The sequence below is a fragment of the Uloborus diversus genome, chromosome 4 (genome assembly GCF_026930045.1).
Source record: "Uloborus diversus isolate 005 chromosome 4, Udiv.v.3.1, whole genome shotgun sequence".
Lineage (NCBI taxonomy): Eukaryota > Metazoa > Arthropoda > Arachnida > Araneae > Uloboridae > Uloborus > Uloborus diversus.
This window is the reverse complement of record NC_072734.1, coordinates 146,357,859-146,385,223: the sequence shown is the minus strand read 5'-3', so window position 1 is coordinate 146,385,223 and position 27,365 is coordinate 146,357,859. Positions and strand designations below refer to the sequence as shown.

General features: G+C 31.4%; 1 protein-coding gene across 1 annotated transcript; it reads right to left on the bottom strand.

Moving 5' to 3' along the window:
- Positions 1–3,279: 3,279 nt before the first annotated feature.
- Positions 3,280–25,851, bottom strand: LOC129221362 (uncharacterized). The gene is made up of 8 exons (XM_054855832.1): positions 25,761–25,851; positions 21,505–21,605; positions 18,646–18,812; positions 15,805–15,959; positions 13,804–13,882; positions 8,830–8,980; positions 6,561–6,711; positions 3,280–3,513 (listed from the first exon to the last, which is right to left on the bottom strand). Exons 1-8 carry the CDS (start codon positions 25,828–25,830, stop codon positions 3,314–3,316), a joined length of 1,074 nt encoding a protein of 357 aa, XP_054711807.1. The 5' UTR covers positions 25,831–25,851; the 3' UTR covers positions 3,280–3,313.
- Positions 25,852–27,365: the final 1,514 nt, after the last annotated feature.

The following is a 27,365-nucleotide window of genomic DNA, read 5'->3' as shown; positions in this document are numbered from 1 at the left end:
GCTTTGTAAATAATACATGTACAGTTTATACACTAGATGGTTTTTTTTGAGAGTGTAAAATCTTTTGACATCTCAACTGAAATAAATGTTGCAATGCCGTACTTGTGTGCCAAATAGCTTAAACTCCTGGATACTACCTCATGACACTCATTATGAGCCCATTAAGAAATTTTGTCACTATAGATAACTTAGTGATCGTAGTTTTTTTGGTGACGCTGTAGTCATTGAAAACTGCATCTGTAATGCAATTTTTAGTACCTGTTTTTTTTCCCCAGGTTTATAATTTACATTTTGAAACATTCCGACATTGGAAATGAGTTTTGAATTTCACTTCGAGTCCCGTGGTTCTTTAAAACTTTCCTATTTAGAATGCATGAATGGGGTAGAACTTTAATATGATCATAAAAAAGGTAAACTCTCATTTTTCACCAAACGTCTAAACTTCTCCTATTTGTAATATTTGATCAATATTTGTAGTTTTGTCACGTTGAGAAATAAATAGGATATCATAAAATCTAACAGTTTCAGAAAGAAACTTTAACGAATGAGAAAAAGTAGAAAATTAAAATAGAAGGAAAAAAAAAACACTAAAAAAGGCTACTAAAAATGATTTATTTCTATCATGAGGTGAAGAATATCTCATCAAGATAAAAAAAATTCATTTCTGTCCTAAGAATATGACAAATGTTAACACAAAATCAAAATGCATTAACTGCGTTGACTTCTTATCAAAAGATACTTTTGGATTTATTTGAGCTATCTGCGCTCTGTTTACATTGCATAAAAAGAGTTTCATCCATAGATACTGAAAGTCAATATCATATACAAAGGGAGCCTTTCCATTTCGTTACTAATAGAAATATAAATTAAATTCTTTGATAAACTTTATAAAAATGTTGAATATGAAAGCATATCACAAATAAGTAGAACTAAAATACATTTTTCAAGAAAATAACCTAAAAACCTGGAAATAACATCAACTGTAAATATTTATCATATTAACTTTAAAATGAACGTATTTTTTTTTTTTTTTTTAACTCTGTAAAGCGTACTTTCTTAGAGTTTTGATTTAATTACACAATACTTTTAACATCATTTGAATCAAGTATTATACCTGTTTTTTTAACAATATAAAAATATAACTCTACATTTAAATAATTTTATTGTAATTTAAAAACATATCACGCTACACTAGTACACTATCCTCCAAAATAAGTCAATTTTAAGAAATGATTTATTTTCAGTGTATTATCCGTAAAAATAAGACATACGAGTTTTAAATGTCCGAAACGTTTTTTGTAAAATAGAAACGAATTAAGGTTTACTTTTGCCTCGCGAAGCTGACATATAATTCAGAAATTTTCAGAAGTAATAAAATACCTTTCTCAACAACAGCAAAGTATTCGAAATAAATAAATGAGCTTAACAAAAAAGAGGGATTTTTTTTTTTAAATATTTTTTTTCTTAAGTCGTTTAATTAAGACTAAATCCGACTGTTACTTAACTCCCCCCCCCCCTTAATTTAGTTTTTTTAAGGTAATTTTTCCATTTAAAAAATCTTTATACTTTTGATGAAGCATGCAAACCATAAATTTGGGATAGTGCAAACTGATTTGGATTTGTTGAAACTGATTGCAAAGATGCAATAATGTACAAAAATAAATGTACTACTTTTAAATAGTTATTTTGTTGTATCAAGTATAACTTAATTTAAACAATTTACAAGTCAAATTGTTGGCACTTGCATTTCGATTCGTTCATTACTTTGCTCCACTAAATTAACGAAAATTGAAGCTCTTCACACTGAAATGAATTAACATTCGAAAATATAACACATGCAATTAAATAAAAAGATTAGAAACTACTATTTCGAACGAATTTGCTCTCAATCTTAAAACCTAATGAACCGCAGGATTCATTTATTTGAACTCACGGCCATATTTAAAAGATATTTTTCTTATCAATGCTTCATGAATAATTAAGTACAAATCCGCTCAGGGGAAATAATTCTTCCTTTTCGATTTTTTTTAAATTTCACATTTATTTGCATTTTTACATTTAGGCTGTGGAGCATAACATCAAACACGTTAAACTTCTGGTATAAATTCTAGTAATGTTTAGTATTTTTCCCGTTTTTATTTGTTTACTTCTTGAATAGCAAATATTCAAATTTATCTCAATTTATTCCGTGTATTTTTATATTTCATGGTTTCCATATACAACCGAATAGAATGCAACATATATGTCTTATGCACACACGCATGCGCACATGCATAAAAATGCACAATTTTTCTACTTCTTGGAATGCATTATCATAGTGAAAAAATCTCCATGGTTTGAAATTAGTCTTTTTACCTACTCTGTAAAAATAAAACATTTATTATATATGTATATATGATAGTATGTTCCTCATACAAATCGACAGCTTACGTCGGATCTCGGCAATATTTGGCAGGGATGTACTTGGACAACCTAGAAAGAACGTAGGGGGTTTTCAAAAGCCAAAAAAGTAATGAACCGTATAGATTTAAATTTTAGGACCCGAAAATGGCTTTTCCCACTCGAAATAATCATCCAACTGTTTGATTTCAGTCTAATTCAAAAGCCAGTGAAAAATACCCCTTTGAAGCAGATTTACTTCCTCCCCCCACCACCAAAAAAAAAAAAAAAACCCACCAACGCTTTAAAACCACCAACGCTGTAAAGTCACCGGGAAAAAGGGAATAATCATTTTTAAATCAAGAAAGGTTTGTGACAATATTAAATCTCAAATTTATCGCCTGTGGCAAGTTCAGTTTTAATTAACGTGAATTAATGCATCGAAAAGAAAGATTTGTGATCATTTTTTTCTCTATTATAACCAAATAAAGTGTTTACTTTTGCTTCGCGGCTTATTGGGGTATTTGGGAAATTTAAACATTTTCCTTTTGGGTTATTTTTTCACGATCTGTCGGGAAATTTTACAGATTTATTTTTCGTTCCAGTCTGATTGATCTTTTATTTTCGAGGAAGACCGTGCAAAGCCGGGCAACTTAGTTGGTATGTAAAAAAAGTTTTTAATCAGTAGTTCTGAAACAACAAAGTAAATTAAAAGAAAGAAACAGTTTAACACAAATTAAATTGTCAACAATCAACTATAAGAAATACACATTGAAAACAAAAAGCTACACCTCTTGAAACAGCTTACAGGACAAACACAATGCACGAGTCCATAGTTAATGAGTTATTCAAGTAGTTCATGAAGCACCCTGTTGGGGTAATGATGTAAAACTTGGCGATATTAGGCTTTAAATCACACGTGATGCAATACAGTTCACTTCCAGTTCATCCAACAAATGTGACTGTGTAACTGTATAATCATAAGTACAGCAAGGAGAGAGACTGGACAACTTATTGAACATATGGCACTGTTGACAAGAGGCGCTGCCATCTCGTTTGTTGTGCTATAAGTAGTGATGTTAGTTACTTGAGACGTTTTCTTCTGTTGTGAAACAAAATCACCTTTCAGCGCACCTATTCAATTCGAAAAAAAAGAAAGATTAGATGATGCATGTCTAGTGTTTTTTAAGCTAAAATTATTATATATTTAGACATAATTAATGTTAAAATTAGATTATTAAAACAGCATATAGAAGCATTTTTTTTTATTATGGATGATCCTTAGGGTGGTTCAAAAATACATGTAAAAAACAAGTTTCTTTTAGATAACAGGACACCCCTCAATATTTTTAGACTTGTGGCTAGTAATATACTGGAAGAATTAATTTTAGTTTCCTATTTCAACTCAAAGAGGGTGCGCAACCGCCTCCCCCAAATTTCATACGTACGGATAGGGGGATTAAAAAATACATTGAAATGAAAAAAACAATGCTACATATTATAAAATGCACCAGCAATATGCATATACATTGCAATATAATAATTTATTTACGAAAATACAGCTGGGGAAATTACTTGTTCTAAATTTGTGGCAATTTCTATGCAACTGCTAATGTTAAATTAAGGGGTCGTTGAGCAACCTCTTAAAATTTGAGTAACAAGCTAAACATTTTACAGCATAATACTATTAGCAGGTCTAAAAAAAGTAGGAGGTGTCCTGGTCTCTAGCTGAAAAAAAGTTTTTTTTTTTTTTTTTTTTTTTTAACCACCCTAATGATCTTACTGCATTTCAATGTATAGGCGTTATTATTCATTTTCTGTTAAATCCAAAAAGATATTCATTGTTATTAGTTAAATCATCAATACAAATACAAAAATAGAAGTATTTCTTAAAGACATGAAATAAAGCCTCAAAAAAAAAAAAAAAAAAAAAAAAAAAAAAAAAAAAACTGAATGAGATGAACGTTTTATTTGGAAGCTTCTTCAGACGAATTAACGGGATATATTTTCAATGTAGAGGAGCTTGTTATATATGAAGAAAAAACAGCTAGATATATACCAAGGAATCCAAGCGAACGTTGTAAAATGTAATACGCAGGAAAGCAGCGTATATGCAATGTAATACGCTGCAATAAAAACTTTATTGTGACGCATATAGGCAATATGTAGCACTCTATGGACCTGCTGACTGAAGAAATATATACTTTTAGGGCTCGACTATCTAACAGTGAGGCCCAAGGCCCACAACGCTTTGGAGGCCGCCTTCTGTATTCTATCACTTTAAGTAAACGTAAAATAATGTGAAAATAACGTTTAACATTTATTTTAAAGAAGATATTGTATTTTTTCACAAAAAGAACGTGATTTTTTTTTAATACAATGCATATATATTTTTTTTAATTGGGACCCTTAGAAAGATGAGGCCCCAGGCTCAGGCCTAGTACGCCTATGCGTTAATCAAGCCCTGTATATTTTGCAAGGTAAATCGATCTAAACTAATAATGTGGTCAGAGTAATGGGTTTAGGTGCTTAAAATACACTATATTTAGCGATTTAACTGTATTCGACAGCTCCTTTATTGTAAAGTTTGGGATAAACAAGATAAAGGAAATTTGGTTTCAGCATTAAAATTTGCTTTACATATGAAGCAGTGAGAAGCAAAGGGATGTAAGTGGACATTTTCAAGTTTTGAATAAAACACGTTTAAAGATAAAGTCCTAGGTAGGATAATTTTTTTCTAAATTATACTGTATTACCGCACCTACCAGGGCTAATAGTACTATTTCTTGCCCCAAAACAGAAGAGAGGTTCATCTACCATTTGTACTGGTTATCTCTATATTTTTAATTTTGCCACATCCATCCATTTGCTTCTCAATGCCCCGTATATGGAATTGTTTAATATATATATTAAGCAAAAACATATTAATTTGTTTCAGTAGTCAGATAAATTGGTTTCAATCAATTGTGTGCAGTCAAAAACAATATTTGTTATAATAATTTTATAGTGCTAATTTTGCATGCCTAAATGAAATTTGTATTTGTCCCCAATTAAATAAAGTAAAAAATATATATGGTCTGTCTTCTCTAATAACCCTTTTGGGAAAAGTCCAATTATATAAGCTTTTTCCCCGTTTTTGTTATAATAATCTGTGTCAGTACTTGAAAATTCTTTTTTTTTTAAATCTAAGGAATGAAATTTTTATCTTCAACTACATATTTTCACCGAAAGAAGCTAACTTGTCACGTCTGTTAAATTAGTTTTACGAAGCGAAATAAGATAAAGTAATTGAAAAGTAGTTTTACTTAGGGAAAGAAATCATAAAATAATCAAGACGAAATAATTAACAATGCAAAGACCTTTGACTTTGAGAATCCGGTGCCTTCACGGTGAACAAAGATTTATGCTCGAAGCGAGAATCTTAAATACTCAAAATTCGAATAGTCGCTGATGTAGTGTGAATATTTAATTCAAATCTGACCATTTAATCATATAATCTGATCATATATATATAAAAAAAAAATCGGGAAAATTTGTAGAATACCGTAGACCCTCGTTTTACGCTGGGGCTACGTTCCATGGAAACGCCGCGAAAATCGAAACCGCGTAAATTGAGAACTAAAACTAGTGTTAAAATAGGGTTTGGATTTTGAAAGAGGGGACAATTGTATCTGTTTGCATTGCCGCATCCGCGTAAAACCGAAGCTCATCCGCGTAAAATAAAATAAAAGTGTCAAATCTTAAACCGTGTATAATCGAAACCGTGTAAAATAAACCCGCGTAAAACGAGGGTCTACTGTATTTCATAGTAAATTGGCAAATTTCTTATTTTTTTTTTCCAGAAAACGAAAAATGAACGAATGTGAAAGTGATGATGAACATGAAGTGAAACGAATATACAAGTTTTAACGGGAAAAATAAATGCATGTTTTATGTTCCAATAGAAAGGGTAACACCTGTTTCTAAGCAAAATGTTTAGAAAATAAATAACAAAAAGTTGCTTTTGCGAAAATTCCCAACGATATTAAGCATTTCGATATATTTGATACAATCTTAGGGTCTTAATTATTTTAAAATCAGTTTAACATATTTTAAATGTACAGTGTATGTTATTCGCCGTAACAATTGCTAGAAAATCATCTTTATATTTTTTCCGTGTAAAATCTTTAAGGATAACTTACCTTTATTAAGAGTGAAATGTTCTGGGGCATAATCCACCCTGAGAAATGTGGTCATCTCAACTTCAAACACTTTGTTTGGATCAAGAGGTATATCTGTAGGTATGGAACGCTTTCTCCTGCCGTAGCCCAACTGACCATTGCCACATGGCACCTGCAAGTACAGTATAGAGATCAAAAAGGCATCTAACTTATACAATTTAAAATCATATTTTTATTGAAACTATTTGATCAATCCATTTCTACAAATGAGACATTTTTACTTATATATATTTTTTTAATCTGAAAATTTTAAACTTTGGTTTTTATTTTTATGTATTTGAATACACGAAGCCATTGTGTATCATAATATGGAGTATCAATTTTCTAAAACGTTTTCTTGTATTTGAAGAATAATGTTTCGTACGTGTTGTTGGGTTGAATATATGTTCACGCGTATTATACAAGGTGTGTTCTGAAAGCAGTAAGACTGATAGTTTCCTGGGCGAACAGGCAGAGGTGAAATGATCTGCGCGCGCAGGATCAGTAGAGGGGGTATTGGGAATGCTGGTAAAAATCAACAGTCTACTGTCGGACGTTGAAGAGAGCAAGTCGCTTGTACTGTGAACCCCTGTCGAAACGCCTCGTCTCATAGATTCATGGAGCGTTTATAGGAGCACAGCGATACACGATCAGATTTTGTGTGAAGTTTAATAAAACGGGCAAAGAGATTTATAAATGTATATTGGGCCTTTGGGGATGCTGCCATGGGTAGCTCGATTGTTTTTGATTAGCACAAGTATTTTCAGGACGGTAGGGAAGAGTGGAAGACAACCACTCCGGACGTCCTTGAACCGGTAAAACTGACGTAAATGTGACGAGAGAGAAAAATTTACTGAATAGTTATCGTAGGTTGAGTATCAGAATGATTTCTAATTACTTGAGCATCCCCCAAATCCACGTTTTTCAAATCATGAGAGAAAACTTACCCACGAGGAAAGTGTGCGTTCTGTGTATCGGATTATCTGGCCCAGTGCAACTTGGTAATGCTACCTCAGGCACAATACAGCCCTGACTTGCCCCCACGAGACTTTTTTCTGTTTCCCAGATTAAAATTCACGATCAGGGGGAAGCATTACGGCTCGGTAGAAGCTGTTCAGCAGACCTCGACGAGGAAACTAAACATCATTCCGATCCAGGTGTCCCTGGAGGCATACAAAAGCTAGAAATTTCATTGGCAACTATGTGTAGATGCAGATAAATGCTACTTTGAAAAATTCGAAGCGTTTGTACTATTTCCATGATTAATTTTCTTTTATAAAAATGAGTCCTACTACTTTCAGAACAGACCTTGTAGTCCTCATATTCGAATATAATTAACAGTCAAAGCTTAAAATTTCTGGGAATAAAGTGCAAATATATGCATAATAATGTCGCTTCCCTGCAAATGGACTAAGTATAAACTGGGTTATTATTTACTTGATTGAGTTTTTCTACAAGATTTTTCTTAATTCAATACTTGATTGTTAAGTGGAATAACGTAACCTGATATATATATATAAGGTAATTATAAGTTGCATTTGTGTAAAAGTTAGTACCCGAATTATAGAATGTCATGCATCCGAGTTCATTTTAATTAATGTTTTAACTGTTTGTTTTATAGTTTTAATTAAAAAAAAACAGTTCGTAATAGCAACTTTGTTTTATGTTAAGGTTTTGAATGGACTTATTTGAGCAGTATTTTAATGTTTTAAGTGTGTTTTATCTTCGAGTTCATACTTTTATACATATTTAATGTAATAATTATATATATAAATTATATATTGTTAAAAATAAAATTTTCGATTAATTTATTTCTATATGCTATACTAAGGGGATTTAGATCGAATTGAGGACTTATTTTTTATTTCTTCAAAGTAAAACGAAACTTAATTAAATTCTTATTAAAACAAACCTTTAAAAATTCCGTTCATAATTTTGTCGACTAGTCTAAATCGTTTATCTTTCAGAAAGACAATCAATTTTACATCATCATTTTTCGCAACATGCTCATGCTCTACTTTTATGGATATAGATGGCACGCCACGCAAGTTGAAATAGGCTGATTTATATGATTTATGTTCTCTTCGAAATAAAAATTTCACAATTATAACAATATATTAATATTTCCTGAAAAAAAATAAGTGATTAATTGCTAAACATTAACTTCTAATTGCTCATCCTTTTCCCTTAAGGTAACCCAAAATTACTATATATTGAAAAAATAAATATATATATATATATATAGCCTTACGCCTTTGCATTGCTGAAGGCATACGCTGACTGTGCCAACAAAGAGGACATAGTTGGCATCAGGAAATTTGAAAGCCCGGAATTTGGCAGAAAGAGCATCGCCATTTTCTAGGGACTGGAAGTTGCCAAAAATGTATGGATCAATGGAACATCTGTAGAAAGAAAAAGGTTATAACAATTAAACTTTTGATTGCATGTAAAAGCAAAAAATAAGTTGAAATGTAAGGCGATCTTTAGCCGACACGGGCAACATAATAAATATATGTCACCAAAACAATTTTTCTAAATTAGTTGCCCTTAAAAATAATAAAGGAAACAAAAAGTGGGAAAATGCTATTAATGCTAAGACCAGCTATAATAAAAAATAAACGCTGCATTTTACACTTAAAAGAAATATTAAATCACGAGTTGTTCATTTACTTTTAGTAAGATTTCGACAAAACCCATTCCTGAAAAGATATTGTAAATATTATGATACGTACCAAACGTAAGCGTATGTTTGCTGTTGTTATGCGAAATATGCAAACGATACGAGTGTCGAAGAAAAAAATATGTATTTTTTTTAATTTTGTTTTGAAAAAAAAATGCGAAGCGCTATTTCATGTGATTTGATAGCATCAACAGGCAGCAATGTACCAATTACTATGAAGCTAAACACTAAATGGATTTAGTGAGCAATAAAGTAATTTGATTTTATTTTCATATTATAACACGTTACAGTCAACTACGAATACGGGTTGCATATAATATTATCTCTTTCATTCTGTTAACCAGCAAACTTAGGAAATCTAAAAGCAAAAAAAAAATAAAAAAAGTCTTGTATGTTTAAAAATAATAATAATGATAATTTTTTTTTATAAAATTCATCAAAAGCCATTATTAAAAAATCTAAACAATGATAATTTCTAAATAGCAAATGCAAAATCATAATCCCACGACCCCAACGCTTTAGTCGTCATTTAAAACCGTTATTGTATAAAAAGCGAAACTTCTGAAATTGTAGTCAAATCTTATCCGCAATACACCTCTCATTCAAACACATACTTGCGAAAATTTGAAATGATGCGACATAACTTTTAAAAATCAAATGTAACTTACATTCATGTGAACAACACGCTTCAAAGCTCACCAACACAAGGTTAATTATGGGAATTCCCAAAACGATCAAAATGGAAAACTTGTAAGCTACTAAGGACAGCTTTATTTTTTGCAGGATGTTTCACAAAAGGTCGGCATAATGTGTTTGACCCTGATGTGGCCTTTTTTGTCGCTTGTTTGTTTGTTTGTTTTTTTTTTCGAACAAATGTGTTCTATTTCCGTGCGCAATGATTTTTATTTGTAAGGAACATAGAAAGCGAGTAATTTATTAAATTTTAAAAATATAAATTTTTCGGGATTTTTGAAAGCAAATCAAATTTTAAACGACACAAGCTTAAACATTTTTAATAAACATTTTTTTTGTGCATTTTAACAACCAACATAAAATAAAAAAACTACATTTTCCCGAAGATACATTTGCTGAGATCTGTACTTATTTACTAGTAATTGTACCAAAATCAAAATGATCGTCATTAACCTGTGTAAGTGTATCAGACACCAAATCTATGTATAAACCAGTGGTACAGACAGACAGAGGCGAAGCAACTTTGAAGAATGCATTGACTTTCCTTCGATAGTATATATAGTCGCTAATTTCTTACTTATTTATATAATTTATTTACGATATGATTCTGATACTTGGTAAATAGTGAAGCAATTTGATGATGTTTGATTTACACAATTATAATTTTTTTTCAATAATTTGCAATTAATCTATGCTTAACACGTAAATGACTTTTTTCGCAACATTAACTGCTTTCATGAGGTGACAGTATTAATATTCCCGTATGCCACCGTCTAAGTACAGTACATAGTAGATTACAAATTCCTCTTTTGCATTGATCTATTCACAAATATGTTGAACCTTGTTTGTTGGATTTAGTTAAGCCATGTTATCTAGCCAAAACTACAACAAAAGTTGTAATTTAATATAGGGGAGACCGGGGCAAGATGACGAGCCGGGCAAGATGACGAATTCCATATTTTTTTCCGTTTCCCCCCAGTTAACAGAATCCACTGCATACTATAAGGTTTCTTATCCGCTGCTCTTTCAGCAATAGTATAGAGACGCTGAAATCAATCACCATATTTGTGTTAGTTCTGAAGCTCTGTTTGTTCACCGTTGCCACGATCTAACTTTTATGCATTTGTAAATAAGTTCTGCTACACATACAGATAAGTTATATCGTGTCTCTTTAGTATTTATGAGTAACTAAGTTTAAATACTACCTATTACCATGAATAAATGTCAACTAATCGCCTTCTTTTATGGCATTGGAGAAGAATTCGTTCAAACAGGCAGTCAGGGGCAAGATGACGGGCTCGTCTTCTTACCCCGTGTTTCAGAAATTATTAAATTAACTATGCTGTCCACTTTATTAAATCCTGTAAACGCATATTTGTCTGCGTGTTTTACCACGCGACCTTTGCGCTATTTTTCTGAGGTTAAAGGACGCATTGAATCAAGGGAGGTGTCGTTCAAAAGCCGGTGACCAGAGGCTATTTATAAACTAGTTGACCAAATGACTAGTTGACTGAATTAAACCAAGCAAAGAATCTCCTGCTCTGTTGATTATTGACAATCATAAATCTCGCACAACTTTGCAGGCTATCTTATATTGCAGTGAAAGAAACATTATCATGCTGTTGGGTTGCCACCCCACACATCGCATCGTTTCTAGATCCTGATGCGTCATTTTTCTGCCCATTGAAAACCTACTACAGCCAAGCATGTGACAACTTTTATGATCATTCATGTAGGACAAACTATCACAGACAAAAATATTGGTGGGCTTTTGAGCACCGCTTACTTCAAACCAGCTACAGTTGGAAATGTCGATAAAGGGTTTAAAAAATGAGAGATCAAAACTCATAATTCTCTTGTTTTTAGCGTACTATGATGTTGTTGGCGATTAAACTGAGAATAATAGTGCTAATCCTCAGACCTTGGGAGTGGAAATGCAGAATAAAAACCCTCCAGACGAAGCAGAAGTTATGGCAAATGCCGATTCCGATGCACCAAAGAAACCTGTTAGTGTTTTTGATTTCAATGCATTGCATAAAGCAACTCAATGTGAGAAAAAAAAAAACGAGCTGATGTGTGTATCACATGACTTCCTTTTACTCCAATTTAATGTCATTTTCTCATTATTGGTAGTTTTGATGTGATTCAGTAGTTTACTCTCTAAATATCACCAACAGTGGCCAAATTAAAACCAGATTAAAAAAAAAAATCCCCAAATTTGTCTCCAAGTTGGCGAAAAACTGGGCGACCAAAAGACTGGCGATATATCGCCAAGTGTCCGCCAAATTATAACACCACTTGAGTTTACATCAAAATTAACAATGATTTTCCCCAAAAATGGGCAAAATACCCCCTTTGGAGCATCCGAATGCAACCAAAAAAGGGAGGTGCACAAGTACCAAATTTCAACTTTCTAGGACGACATAAATAACCACATACGCACATACATACGTACATACAGACGTCACGAGAAAACTCGTTGTAGTTAACTCGGGGATCGTCAAAATGGATATTTCGAGTATCTGTACGTTCCTAGGCATGTATCCACGTGTGGTCGGGTTGAAAAATAAACTGAACATTCTTTCGGTTCAAAAGCAATTCGGAGCAAAATGGAAATTAAGGCCAATGTTTGAGTGAAAATTTTTTCGCGAATATAATACTTCCTCTTTTGTAAAAGGAAGTAAAAAAAAAAAGCATAGAACTGAGCTCAAATATTCTTACAAGCACACCCATCAAAGAAATGTCATAACAAGGAGCAAAGCGGAAGGACAAAACGGATTATTTTAAAAAACAAGGAAAATTAGCTCGTAAAGCTAAAAGGGGAATAAAAAAACTGAAACTAAATTCCTTTAGGTCCAAGTCTATTAGGTCCAATTCATGCCAAGCAATTCAGTTGCATCAACTTTAAAAAAAATAGGGTTATAAGATGCCCTGCTTGTAAAGAGGAATATTGTGACCCTCCAGAACGGACCCAGTGCTGTAAAAGTCAAGAGTGGTGGCATAAGGCATGTTCCAGTTATTAAAATGGCAGTTTTACTTGTTTCTATTGTTCGCTGCACAACTTAACACTTCTACATTACGCTCCAATGGGTTACGCTTAATTTGATTTTTGTAAGATGTAGAAACATAGTTATCATTTTTAAAACATAAAATGTGTTCAACCTTTTTCAACGTTGTCATCTTGCCCCAAGGTCAAAGTCATCTTGCCCCAGTACTGGGACAAGATGACGATTTGTTAAGGTCATGAAAAAATAAAAATATCCTTCGTTATTTTTATTTGAAAAATTAAATGGTAATATATTTAGTACTACAAAGGACTACTCTAACAGCTCATGTGAAATTAATTTTACTATCCTTAAAAATGAATTAATAAACAACAAAAAGTGTTAACATAGTCATCTTGCCCCGGTCTCCCCTACATTTACCATACCGGAAAAAATATTATATTTAAAAAACAATCTGAAAAATGATGACAGATTCATTTTGATTTCACAATTATAAAATAATCTCTTAATTAAACAATTGTCAGAGCTTCAATTTTAAAACACAACAAAATTAAAAGAACTTTGTTATTATAAACTAAGTCTCTAGCAATTTTCTTACCTAATAACTTGCCAAAACTATCCGATATAATTACTTTATCGAAAAAGCAAAATGAAAAAATTGTGAAATGAAACAAGAGTTTGTGATTTTAAGAGCAATAAATGTGTCTTCACTTTTATAATCTTGAACAAAAGAAACACAAACTATAACAGATGTTTTTTAGGTTCGTATTCAAATATTTTTATAAAAAAACTTTTCAAATCCTGAAATAATACAAAATAATGTTTTAAGTATACATATAAGGTTTACCCGTTCATTATTATCACTTCTTCCTGTTCTGGTGAACTGTCTGTTACCTTTAGAAAACTGGTCAGCAACCCATAAGTATCTATAAAACAACAAGTTATGCTATTATATCGATTATAATAATGAAAAAAAAAACATCTTTTTGTCTGATACTATCCTTATGTTTACCTTTCAGTTTATTTGACAGTATGTCAAAAACTGCAATCAAGTTATGGAAACATTCGAGAATTTTTAACCCTACAAAGTTTCCCTAACTGCAGTAAAGACTGAAGTCGTAAAGGAAACCTTAGTGGTTTAAGAATGTCTTGGTCCACCTTTGACATTTTATTTTCAAGATATTTCAAAAACAAACGTTTTTTAGTTGCTTACTATGTTCGGTTTTAACAGTCGCAAATCATAAGTTGTATGCCTCTGACGATGAAAAATGCTTTATGGAATCAAAAATGTAAAAATTTTATAGACATTACGACTAGCAACAACCTCCATATAGCTCTTTTATGGCTCCGGAGGACACTGAGAAGAAAAGAGGACACTGCACAAGTGTTAAATAGACTCTGTTGTCTTTCACAGAAAATAGCAATTGAATTTTTTATAAATATTAATTCTTACAAACTCCGTACATCATGTATTCATCTATAACATTTTAACATTAACGAAGTTATTGCTTGAAAGATTGTTCGATTTTAGGGAAATCGGTATGTTGTATTCGTGAAATATTGAATTGCTAACTTTCACGTACCTTTTCCTTAAAGAGTTTAAACGATAGATGCTTACAATTTCCAGTATTTCCACGATACATATAAAAGTCTACTAAAGTGATATTTTAAGGTAACTGTTACAAATAGTCACTTTTTAAATTTTAAAAGTAAATTGTTTTAAACCATAAAAACAGTTAAGCAATAAAGAAATACCTTTGTGCCGAGAAATAACAGGAAATATCCAACGTTGTTTAAAACAGTTGTTTAGGAGAAAAAAAAAGTGTGACTCTCAAAGCAAAAATTTCGCTTTAGTGTAATTATGAACATTTAACTAAAGTATGGTGAACAATTCAAAGCAATATGCAAACAAGTTGTCTAGAAAACGGAGCATACATTTTTTAAATTGAAATTTTGAAAAAATCGCATTTAAAAGTACGGACATTTTACTTCATTCCTGCCCTATTAAAATTAAAATGGGTTACTTTTAATCTACCTAGAAACAGGAATTTAAGATCATTTGCTCTAAAATTAAATATTTTGAAAAAATAAAAACTTTTTTTTTCCTATTTTACGGTACTAACCACCTTGCTTTGAACAAATTAAAATATATATATATATATGATTTTAGAAGTTTTTTTTAAGGTTGTGACTTAGCGTTCACATTGTCCTAATTAACGGCCCTCAGCAATTTCCAAGTATCCCTTGGTCTACGTAATTACTCTAACAGCATAGTGACTAAAAAGGGATCCTTATGTGAAGCACGTGCGGTGGTCAAAAAAAGGTCATGGAACATTCAATAAACGACGCTAAGTTAGTCAACACATTGCAAAAACTTAGGAATGACATTCCATGGTAAGGTCACAAAGCGACTCAACAGTCGCGACTTTAAAATTCACAAATAAAGTGGTGCAATGACGTCGTTGAGTAAGTAGTCAAGTCATGTCACAAATCTTATAAATGAGCCACAGCGTCATTATTGTGTGGCGTTTCAAATCTGTGACACTTATGATATGCAATATTAATCCAGCCTTAACCGACGACTTTATTTTGTAATAGGTAGGATCAGCGAGAACGCGCAAGATTTTACTGCTCATGAGTTTTGCTGATCGTACTTACTTCAAAATAAAGCATTCTGTTTGTGCTTCCAGTTTGTCCGTCAGATATCCGTGGCACAACGATGTTTTTAAAAGATTATAAACACAACACTGTTTCTACTTTATTTTGTTAGCCCCTACACGAACAAAAATCAAACCTGATTGCTCTTTTCTTAATTATATACTTGTGATCTAATAGAAAAAAAGCTTACCAGCACTTTTTTTGTCCAGATAAATAAGCATTTCCAGTGGTGTTCCAGGTTGAACATTCAGCGTCGTGTCTAAAATACGGCCATGTTGCCGGACGGCGATGTTAAGGTATGGCACTGGTGCCTGCGCAACAATGTAATCCGTGATGTTCACATGGCTGGAAAATATTCATAAATATTAAATTAACTAAAGATTAATTTTGTGCATTGATTAATTATCGTGCAAGATTTTTTTATAGTAATGGTATAAAGTGAGATATGATGGTTACATGCTTAAATTCGAAGATATAATTATATTAGACGATTCTTAAATTATAAGAGAAGTATTTCAACCTACACATTGCAAATGTCAGTGATAAATATTCAAATACTTTAAATGATGCCAATAAAATAATGAAAAATAATAATATTTTTTTCAGTTACTCGCCTTTTCACTTGTCTTCCCTGCGAAGGGAAAAAGATGAGAATTTTGAGGAAACATAATTTCTCATTATGCGAATGTGTAAAGTGAAATGAAAAGAAAAAAGTATTACCAAATAAAAATTTAACATCCCAAACTGTTTTACTCCAATCACTTTTCCAATTTTCTTCATGGCCAAAACCTTTCAAGCAATTTATGTATTTTCCCTATTAATATTAAAATTAGTTGGCATGAAGAAGCTAATAAAACTAATCAAAATATAGTCTTAAATGGGTTTTTAAGCAAAGTAGGATTTCTACAATGAAGTGAGAGCCACTAGCCTCTCCTGACATAAACGGTCTTAAAGTATTTTATGGATTGGAAGGAATTGTTATAAATACTCTTTTTCCTCGATAAAGGGAATCTACGGCAATTTTGTAAATCCTGTAAGATAAATCACCCTCAACTATTTCATGGCCCACATCATTTCCTAAAAAGTGTCATTTGAAAGTGTTTGCTCATTCACTAGATTTACTGCTGGTATTAAGAGGTATTATTGTGTAAAGTTTAAACTTTTGGTTATTGTTTTTGTAGCTAAAAACCTTCGAAGCATTTGACTTAGCTGTTACTGGAATAAATTTGCATTACTAGGTAATTATTTGCATATTTTTATCTTTTTTCAGCAATGATATTTTAATAATGATAATTCTGGAATTGTATTGGGTATCATTTTCATATATTAATAGCCTAAACTGATCGAGTAACGCGTCTAACGTCTTTAACAGTTCTAATTACCGTCTGCTTTGAAATTGTAAAATTATGTAGATTCTGAAAGAAAAAGATGAAATGAAAAAATGTTCTCTCTCTCTTAATAAAATATCGTCTGTTTCGTAATCATAGTTTTTAATTAAAAATTAATGGAAGATTTTTTTTACATGTTCAAATATAATGAAGGGTTTAGTTCTTCTTTTTTTTAAAAATATATTCTGCTCTATCTTGCCAGATTTATTAACTTTAGTGGAACACGATAGATTAGTAAATTGGCAAAATCGTTGATGTACGTTAATTCTAAAATTACTTTTAATCTACGTTTTTCGATGATTTTCTGAAATTTTCAGAATTTACTTCATTAATACATTCTGCTGTCAACGTGGAAAGATCGCTTCTAATGCTGATGTGATTTAAAATGTATCTTCATGCGTATTGATAGCATGTATTTCAAATTCATTTCTATTTTCAGTAGAAAACTGAAAATTAAAAAAGCTGTAAAAGGTTTTTCTACTGCAATCGCGATAATACACTTTAGCAATATTTTCTGTCAATGTTGCGGAGCTGAAAACAGCCTTATACTGATTATGATCTCGAAAGCGAGATCCTTAAAAATTTAAAACGTTTGATAAGTTGCTAATTTCATGGCATTATGATTAATATGGTTATTTAACAAAGGATTTAGAATTATGTATACGTTTTAAACTTTTTTTCTCTGACATTAAACGTGCCCAAAAGTAGTCGTTTTCAAGATATTCAGGGCTCGACGAGTAATTTTCAACTGGAGTCTGGACACATTTGAAATTTCCTTATCGAGGTCCAGAAAAATCTCTTACATTCCAAAAAACAGATTTTTTTGGAATGCTTCCAGCAATAGCATTACCGCTAGAAGAAGTACTGCAAGCAGATCACTTTGAAGATGATTAAAATTCCAACGTTCCAGGTTTTCAATTGTTTTTTCTTCATCAAAAATCAGATACTTCTATAAAAGTCTGTTCACGGGCCATTCCACGAAAAACAATAATTTTGTCCCGCACGTGACGCTTCATAAATATAATAATTTAAAATGATGATGAACAAAATTTTCTTGCTAAAGACATTACAAACGCATGTGTGACTTCTTAAGCAAAAACTGACTTCAAAAATTATTTCTTTTTTATGAAATATAGCAACCGTCCCGTGCGGGACAAAACGACCATTTTCAATGGAATGGGCATATACATATTTTTTTCTATGGTTTAAATAATTATTCTAAACTAATGAGACATGTTTCCTTTACGTTGGAACCATAGCTTTCAAAATCTACAATTTGTTTCGTCATTGTTTGTATTAATAGAGCAAAAATATTAACTTATTCACAAGCAAGTTACCAGAGGTTGACTTTGGATGTCCCGCATGTGACTCATGTAAATAAGTTTTATTTTGAATAACAAAAAAATATAATTGTGTCAGGTACTTTGAATCACAAAGTTGTTTAATAAAAATATAATCGTGTCAGGAGTATCTTTACATCAGATGTAAAGATTAAAAAAAATGCTTACCCCTGTTTCATTAAAATATTAAGAGATATGATGAAATGTTACTGAAATTTGAGCGTATTTTTGTCCCGCACGTGACGGTGGAATGGCCCTTATGTAACACACGGTAACATATTTTTTGAGAAATGGTGGACTCACTCAGGCTCTACAAAATTCTCTGGGAGGATATTTCTACGGTATCTGGTCAGCATCACCTCTGGATTAGATGTGTTGTGGGTAGGAGGCAAACTGCATGATACCAAAATCATCTGCAGTTCTTCTTTCGGATGTTCAACCATGATTCTGTGATAATAAATGCGAACGCCCTAAAACAAGATATATAATTAAAATCATTTCACTGAAAGGATTTTACTAAACCAAAGATGATATTTTACTGAAAAAACAAACACTTATGTAGATCAGTTTTAGCACTTGACGGAAACTGAAATTTTTTGAAAACTTTGAGAATCTTTGAAATCTCTTAACCATATCACATGTGGTAAAGCATTGTTTGTAACTACCATAGAAATTATGGGTACACCAAGGATTATAAAAATCTGCGATCATAGGCTACAAAATCCTTTTTTTTCTGGGTGATTTGAGATGGAGTGGTTCTATAGGATTTTGTTAAAGACAAAGCGTATGTACTTCCATTTCTTCAGGGTTTCTTTTGAAATGTAAGCATCACTGCAAAACAGCAGATGACTCTATGATGAAGATAGCAAGAATTAAAGTTCCGCATAGATATTTGTCATGTCACTTGCAGGTAGCGCAAAGATCATCTATAGAAACTTTGACAACTATCTTAAAACAAAGCAATAACAACTTTTAGAGATGTGCTTTCCTTTCGTCCCTTTAAATCTGATACACGCTGTACAGTTAAAATCCTTACTGCTATATTTGTTCATAATTCTTGCTTTGTGATTAAGTTTCAGTATTTTCACCACAAAAAAAAGTCTATTTCAGAGTGCTTATTTTTTTATTTAGATAGGGAACGTTTATTTTAGTTATTTAGACGCTTAAAAATGTAAAAAATAACAAACACATACTTTGCCTTGAATTATTTTTTAAATGTTAATAAACCATATTGCAGTTTTTCAGTTCAGTTAGATGCCCTCCTTAACACAAAAAAAGTACACATACAAGATTAAGTACAGCACATGACAAGATTTTCGCAATTAATTTGTTTCTGTGTTTCATCATTTAAGAAATATAATTGTTTGCCTTATTTGTATAGAATGCAATAATTGTTGATCTATATATATATAAATGAATGTTTGTCTGTATGTCATCCATGAACTCAAAAACTACCCGGTAGATTTGGCTGAAACTTTCACCGTTTGTTATTTTTGGTACTGGGAATGTTTATAGACCAGTTCGAAAAAAATCCGATCGATAGTTCCTTTTTTATTCCAATTTAAGTCACAATCCATTGGATAAATACGAATAAAATTATCGGCTGCAGAAATTAATTCGCGTGAAAGATCTCATTGATAAGAAGTTAGCTGTTGCCATTTTTCTTGAGTTTGAACAAATAAATTCTTTCTTTATTGTTTTATGGCTTTTCATGCAACGGGGGGATTTAAAACTTTTTCTATTTCATATTGTTAGCGATTGATTGATCTTGCAAACTGCGTGAGTACAAAATTTGAGTACAGTCACGGCTTCACTTGATACCTGGACCGATTATTATGAAAATTGCTATATATATGTATTTTTCCACGGAGAAGGTGCATAATATGCTCATTGAAGCCACTCGCCACCAGGTGGCACTGCAGAGTAGCAACTTCTGCCCCGTTCAACCGATTGTCATGAAAATCAGTATAATGATGTATTTTTTTGTTGGCGTAGCAACGCGCGTCGTGTACAGCTAGTACTTTAGAAATTCAAAACAAAAAAAAAGGCAACGCTTACAAGTCAAATATTTAAAGTTTGAAAAGTCATTAATCATATTAATCAAAACTCAACTAATAAGAAACAATAAATATTAATCTGATGCCCATTAAATAACTGCAAATGATTCATTGATATGATAAACAAATTACGTTTATTAAAACAACTCTTTATGTGTTTTTTACTAAAATTCAAGCTATAAGAACAGAGTCTTTGTTTGATACAATGATATATCAAATAAATTAAAATTCGACTTAATTATATTTTTTTAAATGAGAAAGATATTGCGTTGTCTTTATTTAACAATGTCTTTATTTTCGTTAAATGACTTGCCTTTTCGAGTTATTTTCTATTAATTTGCAATGCATTAAGTTAATCAAAAAGAAGTATCATTGTAGTAAAACATCTTCGAACACAAGTGAGGGTGTCGTGTAATTCTTGGACTTTCTGAACGTTTAGTTCAACAACACAACCAACCTCTGACTTAAAATCACATAATAGTGGATTAAAAAACATAATGGGGATTTTGGCGCAAACTAAAATTTAAAAATGTCAATTGCCTATTGCTTAAACGTTGCTTACGAAGTCAATGAAGCTTTTTTAGCAAGAGCAAACAAAGCTCCATTTAAATCTGAGTTAATCATATGTTATTTCAGCAAAATGAGAAGAAATATTTACAGATCGAGTATTATTATGTAAAATTGAGAGGGAAAAAAACCACCGAATTGTTATTCTATTATGTTTATTTTCAAACTTTTTCAGGTTACCTGGTTGAGCTTTAAGTGTAATATTGCAAAAAGCAAGGAGCTTCATACGAACCGAACTTTGTTTTTTCTCTTGTTAACTCGGTTCAAATATTTTTTAATTAGTTGTTAACATTGGGTACTACTATAGTTTTTGTATAGCGTAGAGGGACAACAGCGTAGGTGTAAACAACGTTACCCAGGTTGGTATTTCTAAAAGGCTTACCACTGGAAAAGGGTTGTTTGCTGCTAAATATCACCATTTCAATAGTTTAAAGTGATCGTTTAAAAAAGCTACAACTTTTTAATAATAACGAGAATTTTTTTTAAAGATTAAAGTAAAACATTTCAGTTATACCTATGAAAGTTAAGAACAACTTACCGTAAGCTTATTGAGCATTTTTGTTGTACCACATGAATAAATGTTATCTAAAGGCAACCTAAATAAAAATGTAGTTCCTTCTAGTTGTTCAGGCTGACAACCTAAAAAAAAAGGAAACTTTAACACACATAAATTAAAGAATGCACAATACATTCTTATCTGAGTGTACTCTAGTTCAGTCTTTTTTTTTTTGTGTGCAACCTTAATTTGTGCTATTGTTTTTGCACATTTTTTTTTGTGCCGCATATGGAAATTTCAATTAAATTAGAACATAATTGACGAAGTTATATATAAAACGATTATCTTCAGTTGAGCAAAGCTAATTTGAATCATTTTACCTCTAAAAACGTCGTGAATCGTCAGACTGCTAAGAGTAATGGTAATACGTTTTTTGCAGTTTTGTAAGCGTAAAGTAAGTGTTCAAAAAATGTTAAAAAAATATTCGCATGCGTTTTTTCTAAATCAGATAAAAAAGACTGAGAGAAAATAAAGTATATCAATTTTGTTGAATTCTTTCAAATAAAAAAAAAGTCCGGTTCATTTTGTAAGGTTTGGAGTCATCTTTCGCACGAAATGTTAAAAATAATAAACTTACCAATTGGGTGACGAAATCTATTTTCTATAGTTACTCATGAGGTTTTGAGCATTTTTTTCATGCACTCATATTTACCGCACAAAACTAGGTTTTATTGCATGCGTAGACATTAAATCTTATGATTTATTTAGTCTTAAACGCAATAAATTTAATTAATTTTAACTATTTTTTTTAGATTTTATTGCTAACTTCCTTAACTTGTCAGATTTAAATGCACTGATAACAGTAAAAAATGCTCATCGAAAAAAGGGAATACACGAAAAATTAAATCTTCATAAATGTATGAGTGAAGAGGCATGCAAAGTGCTTATCGTTTTCAGTGCATAAGCATGAAATAGGAATGAGTAACACCATCTGCGTTCGATATAAAAAGGAGGAAAGCAAAAGAGTACGCATGAAAATTCTAGTTAGGGAGCTGCCTTTAAGAAGCGGTGGTTTAGAGCTGTCTAAAAATGATGTCACGCTTTGGGGAGGAGCATTCGTGAAATAGTGAGTTTGTGAAAAGAGGGAGAGAAGGGGGTAGCAAGAAAAATGACATTACACATTTTTATAAGGATATGATTATGCCAAAAAAAAAAAATGACACGTGACAAACGGGGGGGGGGGGTGAAGTGAAGCATGACACTTCATGACAAGGTAAGGGAGGAGGGTCAAAGATGTGGAAACAATTATTTATGCACAGCCCTTTTGCAAAAAAAAAAAAAAAAAGCCGTAGTTTAAAATGACGAAACATTTACTAAGTATGAAATACACCGCCAGCTCAGTCATTTCCAGCCGAGGACTGCAGTTTCGTGCTTATTAGCACTCATCAGCCTGGCATAGGAAAGTGACTGAGCTGGAGATGGAAAACTTCTTAAGGAAGGCTTTAGCCCTGGCTAATGGGTGGTAATTTACTAAATTTACTAAGTGTGTTAGTTCGCATTTTTTTTTTCTAAATCAACATCTCTCCAACACTCGCTCTTTAGCATCTGAACAAAGTAGGCCTATACAAAAAGTTCCTAAAGCTTAAAGAAAATAACTTTCACAACATGTTTTGCAAACTAAGTAGGTACTATATTTTTAAATAGTCAAAAATGTTATTCCAGGTTCATTTAATAGTAAATTAATATGTAATACAAGATATATAAACTTAGTAAATTGAAGTACTTTCCACTTTGTAAGGTTGAATACAAAGTACAATTTATGAATAAATACAAATCAGCTTACATATGAATTAATAGTAGCACACTACACTATAAAATCAGTTATATTACACCAAAAATTGTATTTAAACTTACTAAGTTTTCTAAAATTGACCATTTTTTTTTATAATAAGAGTTAATATAAAAGCTAATATTCTCTAAAAAGAGCTTTCCAAACTAATAGCACACAATTTAAATTCTAAGCTACCTGTCTGTATGGATTTAAAATAGGTGTTAGTCTTTCAAACAAAGGTATTTGTGTTTGATTAAAAAAAAAGCACTAAATGGTTACTTTTTTATAACATTGAAAATCAGTTGTATTTCTAAGACTTTTAAGCAAACCTACTAAATATACAAAATATGTTTTCTGGGTCTTTGCAATCAGCAGAAATTTCCAATTGGAAGTTTCCTAAAAACTTTTGATTGCAGATTGCGGGAGAGAATCTGCTACTTCTGCGAGCTAATATGGAATAACAGTTTGTAGATGGGTTTAGATCAGCGATTCTCAACCTGTCGTACGGCGGACCGGCAAAGTTCAGCAGAAAAGTTTGACCGGTCCACAGTGGTTTTTGAAAAAAAATTCTTTACTCAAAAAAAAAAAAATAATAATAATAAATGAAATAATTAAATAAATAAAAAAAGAGAGAGAAAGAAAAGAACGCACTATAATATAATCATCCTATACGACATCTTTCACGTGAGTACTTTTCGTTCGGTTTTACGCTTTTTCAACTATGTTTATTACTTACGCATAATTTTTACAATGAAAATATTTATTTTATTTTTAACATTTAAAATTTTGCAATAAATCTTAAACACCAAGTAAAGTTTCATTTATATAATTAATTAATTATTATTATTATTATATTATAAAGCATCTGGAAAACAACCATTCGTTAGCAAAAATCTTTTCACTACTTTTTAATGGTCCCAGAGGCAGACCCCAGAGGTCTTTTTTTTTCGAAAAGAAAAATGGAAGAAAAAAGGAAAGAAATCTCAATAAATGTATATGTTTTAACGGTCAGCAAATGCATGGCTTTTTTTTTTCTTGTTTCCAAAAAAAAAAAGAAAAGAAAAAAATGAAAAGAAAATAATAAAGAAAAAAGAAACCATTGCCGTTCCATGATTTTTTTTTTTTTTTTTGAAAAAGCTGGTGCTCGGGTGAACAAATGTTGAGAAACACTGGTTTTCTTTCATCTAAAATTTTTACTTTGACGGTTTCTTACGACGATTGCGTGTAGATTAATGAATGACTAAAAAAGCTAAGTAGCATTAGATACGAACAACCTAAATCATATTTTAAACTCTTAGTACGTATGAAACATAAAGCAAAAAACCATGATCGACAAAATGAAGCCATACAAAGTAGAGCGGATTTTATTGGAAAGTTTTTCTAAGTCATACTGTGTAGCTACACCTGCCTTAACTTTTACTCGTATTACCACCACATGCTATAAAACAGATGAGAATGTATCCTCCCAATAGAACTAGCTATATATGAAACTTAATTTTTCCCCTTTACACCCATTTGCTTCTGGGTTTTCTCCATAACAAAAAATAAGACTTTTGAACTTGAATAGTTCGCTTCAGTTTAAAATATATTTTTAGTTTCTTCTTCAGTTTGCTTTTTCAATTTCAAAACAAATTTCATTAAAATGTAGTAAAACAATATAAAATTTCAACAAAATAAATTGAGTAATTTTAAAAGGATTAAACTTTTTGTAAACAACTTTACGATAGTAAAACTAAAATTTCAATACATATTTATGAATGTTTTAAATGTTTGGAAGAAAAAAACGTACTACAAAATAAGTATATAATGTTTATTTCGTGTCAACAAACAACGATTAAAGACCTTTATGAATTTTGTGATTTACAAATACGGTGTTTTAGTAACGTAAAAATATTAGCTACCTTTGGAAACTAGAATTACGGGAGGGATAATTTTGAATTCAAGCAAACCTTTTTTTTTTTGTTAACTAACCCTGTATGTTTTCAGAAAAAGTTTAATCCTTCCTTGACTTTCAGGAATATTGAACTGAAACAAAGCATATCCTAAAAAAATACCTTTTATAATGTAGCATTGCAAGAACTTGAAGCATTTATCATGTTTTTGTACATAAAGGAGAGCATTAGTCGCTAGTTTCTGAAATGTTAATGAAACAGCGCTGGTAATTTTAAGGGGTTTATACTTCTTTAAATGATTCAATATGCATCCTTAAAACCTCCGCATCCTGTGAATAAACTTCATTTATTCCAAATAAGTTTATTTGTAATAAGTGCTTACGAAGATATAACATTATTTAGGAAAATATGCAGATTTTTTCTCAGGGTTCAAAATGACCCCGCTGTATTTTTAGGCATACGAAGATCGTCGCAGATCTAGTGTTAAAGCAAATGTAATTTTTTTTTTCAAATTAATTTCTTCGCACTTGCTCTCATTATTAATACACTGAAAATATATCTTTAATATTTCTTACCTGGATATAGTTTGAGCTTTTCTAAGTACACTGTTGCAGATGTGGAATTTACGTTTACTGTTACAATCATCCATTTTGGTGAACACGTAACATTGTATTCTACTGGAAAAAAAACACACAAATTTAATTAATTTAAAAAGAAAAACACACAAATGTAGACTTATAAGCAAATTAATTGACAACGTTCAGCTAATCTAGGGAAACCCTAAAATCCCTATTTAACCGTAGACATACTTATAAGTCATGCTTGCAAATTTTGATGGCAGAAGCAGTTGCGTAATCCGATCTTCCAATGGATGTGAGCAAGACGAGATGACCAAAATTACCTGTGCAGCACATTTAAGATATTAATGTGTATTTGCAAATAACAGGTGTGTCTTTCAAGAAGTTCGCAATAACAAGCTTTTAGTTTGGGGAACATTTTCGACAGATTTTAGTGAAAAGAAGCGACATTGCGAAATGCGCAAAGCATGGGTCAGAAGTATCACACTTTTATTACGAATATGAAGGATTACTACTTTTAAGCTCAGTTTAGAGACAATTTATTTCCTGTGTTATTTGTATATAAACACTGAAAAAATTTCGAGACGTTACTGATTTTTTCCTTGTAACGTTTCGAGATTTCATGGGTTTTCGTCTATTTTCCCGTAAAATCAAATATTTTGGAAAAAAATTATTTTGAATTGCTAGAAATTGCACGAATGCAGGTTGTTCACCGTTGTGAAAACTATTTTTAGCTACCGGCTTAACGATTGACTCAGCGTGATTAGTAAGTTATCGGTTTTAGTTCAATTACGGCCAGTCAAGATTGACTAAGCTGAATGCGAGCTAATGAGTCTCTGGATAGCTTCAGCTTTGCATGGAAAGAATTGCAGGCACGAGAGATGGTTGGTTTTTACTTGCAATTCTGCCTTAGCTGTGGCCATGGTTGCGTTGATGCTTCTGGAACATTCTTAGTAAATCATTCAAAGGATCTGATTATTTACTTTAAACGAGCTTCATTTGCTTTGAAGGTTTTAGACTCTTGAGAAAGATTTAAGGATAAATTCAGGAAGGTTACTGTTTTTAACGGAAAACGTTCAAGGTTTTTGCAAGATATGTTACGGACAGAAATTGAGCACATTAGCTGCCCATTATTTTTTAGAAACGCTTAATCTTTTTTACGGTGAACAACTATTGACTTCGGCTCTTAAGATAACTTTAGACCTTAGAGGCATCAAGCAACGGCGCCATTTTTCTGATGCTTTTAAGGGTCGTTCTTTAAAAGTAACTTTTCTCTCACACGCCTTTTACAGTAAAAACATTTAGGGACAATTTATTTAACAATGCTTTTTTTATATATCATCAAAAATATATCGATTTTAACCTGCAAACAACTTTTTAATAACAATTTTTACTTTAGTTTATTTTTGGTTCACAACATGTGAATTCTCACCTCCGTGGCATGTCACACAACTTGTGTGACTGTTTATGTTGAATAATAACATTTTTAATTAAAAGTATATACTTATTTATTTATTTATTTAATCCTTTTACAAGTCTCAAATACTAATTGTTTAAGTATATTTATTATTTTAATGTGTTTTAGTTCGTTTTAGTAGGACA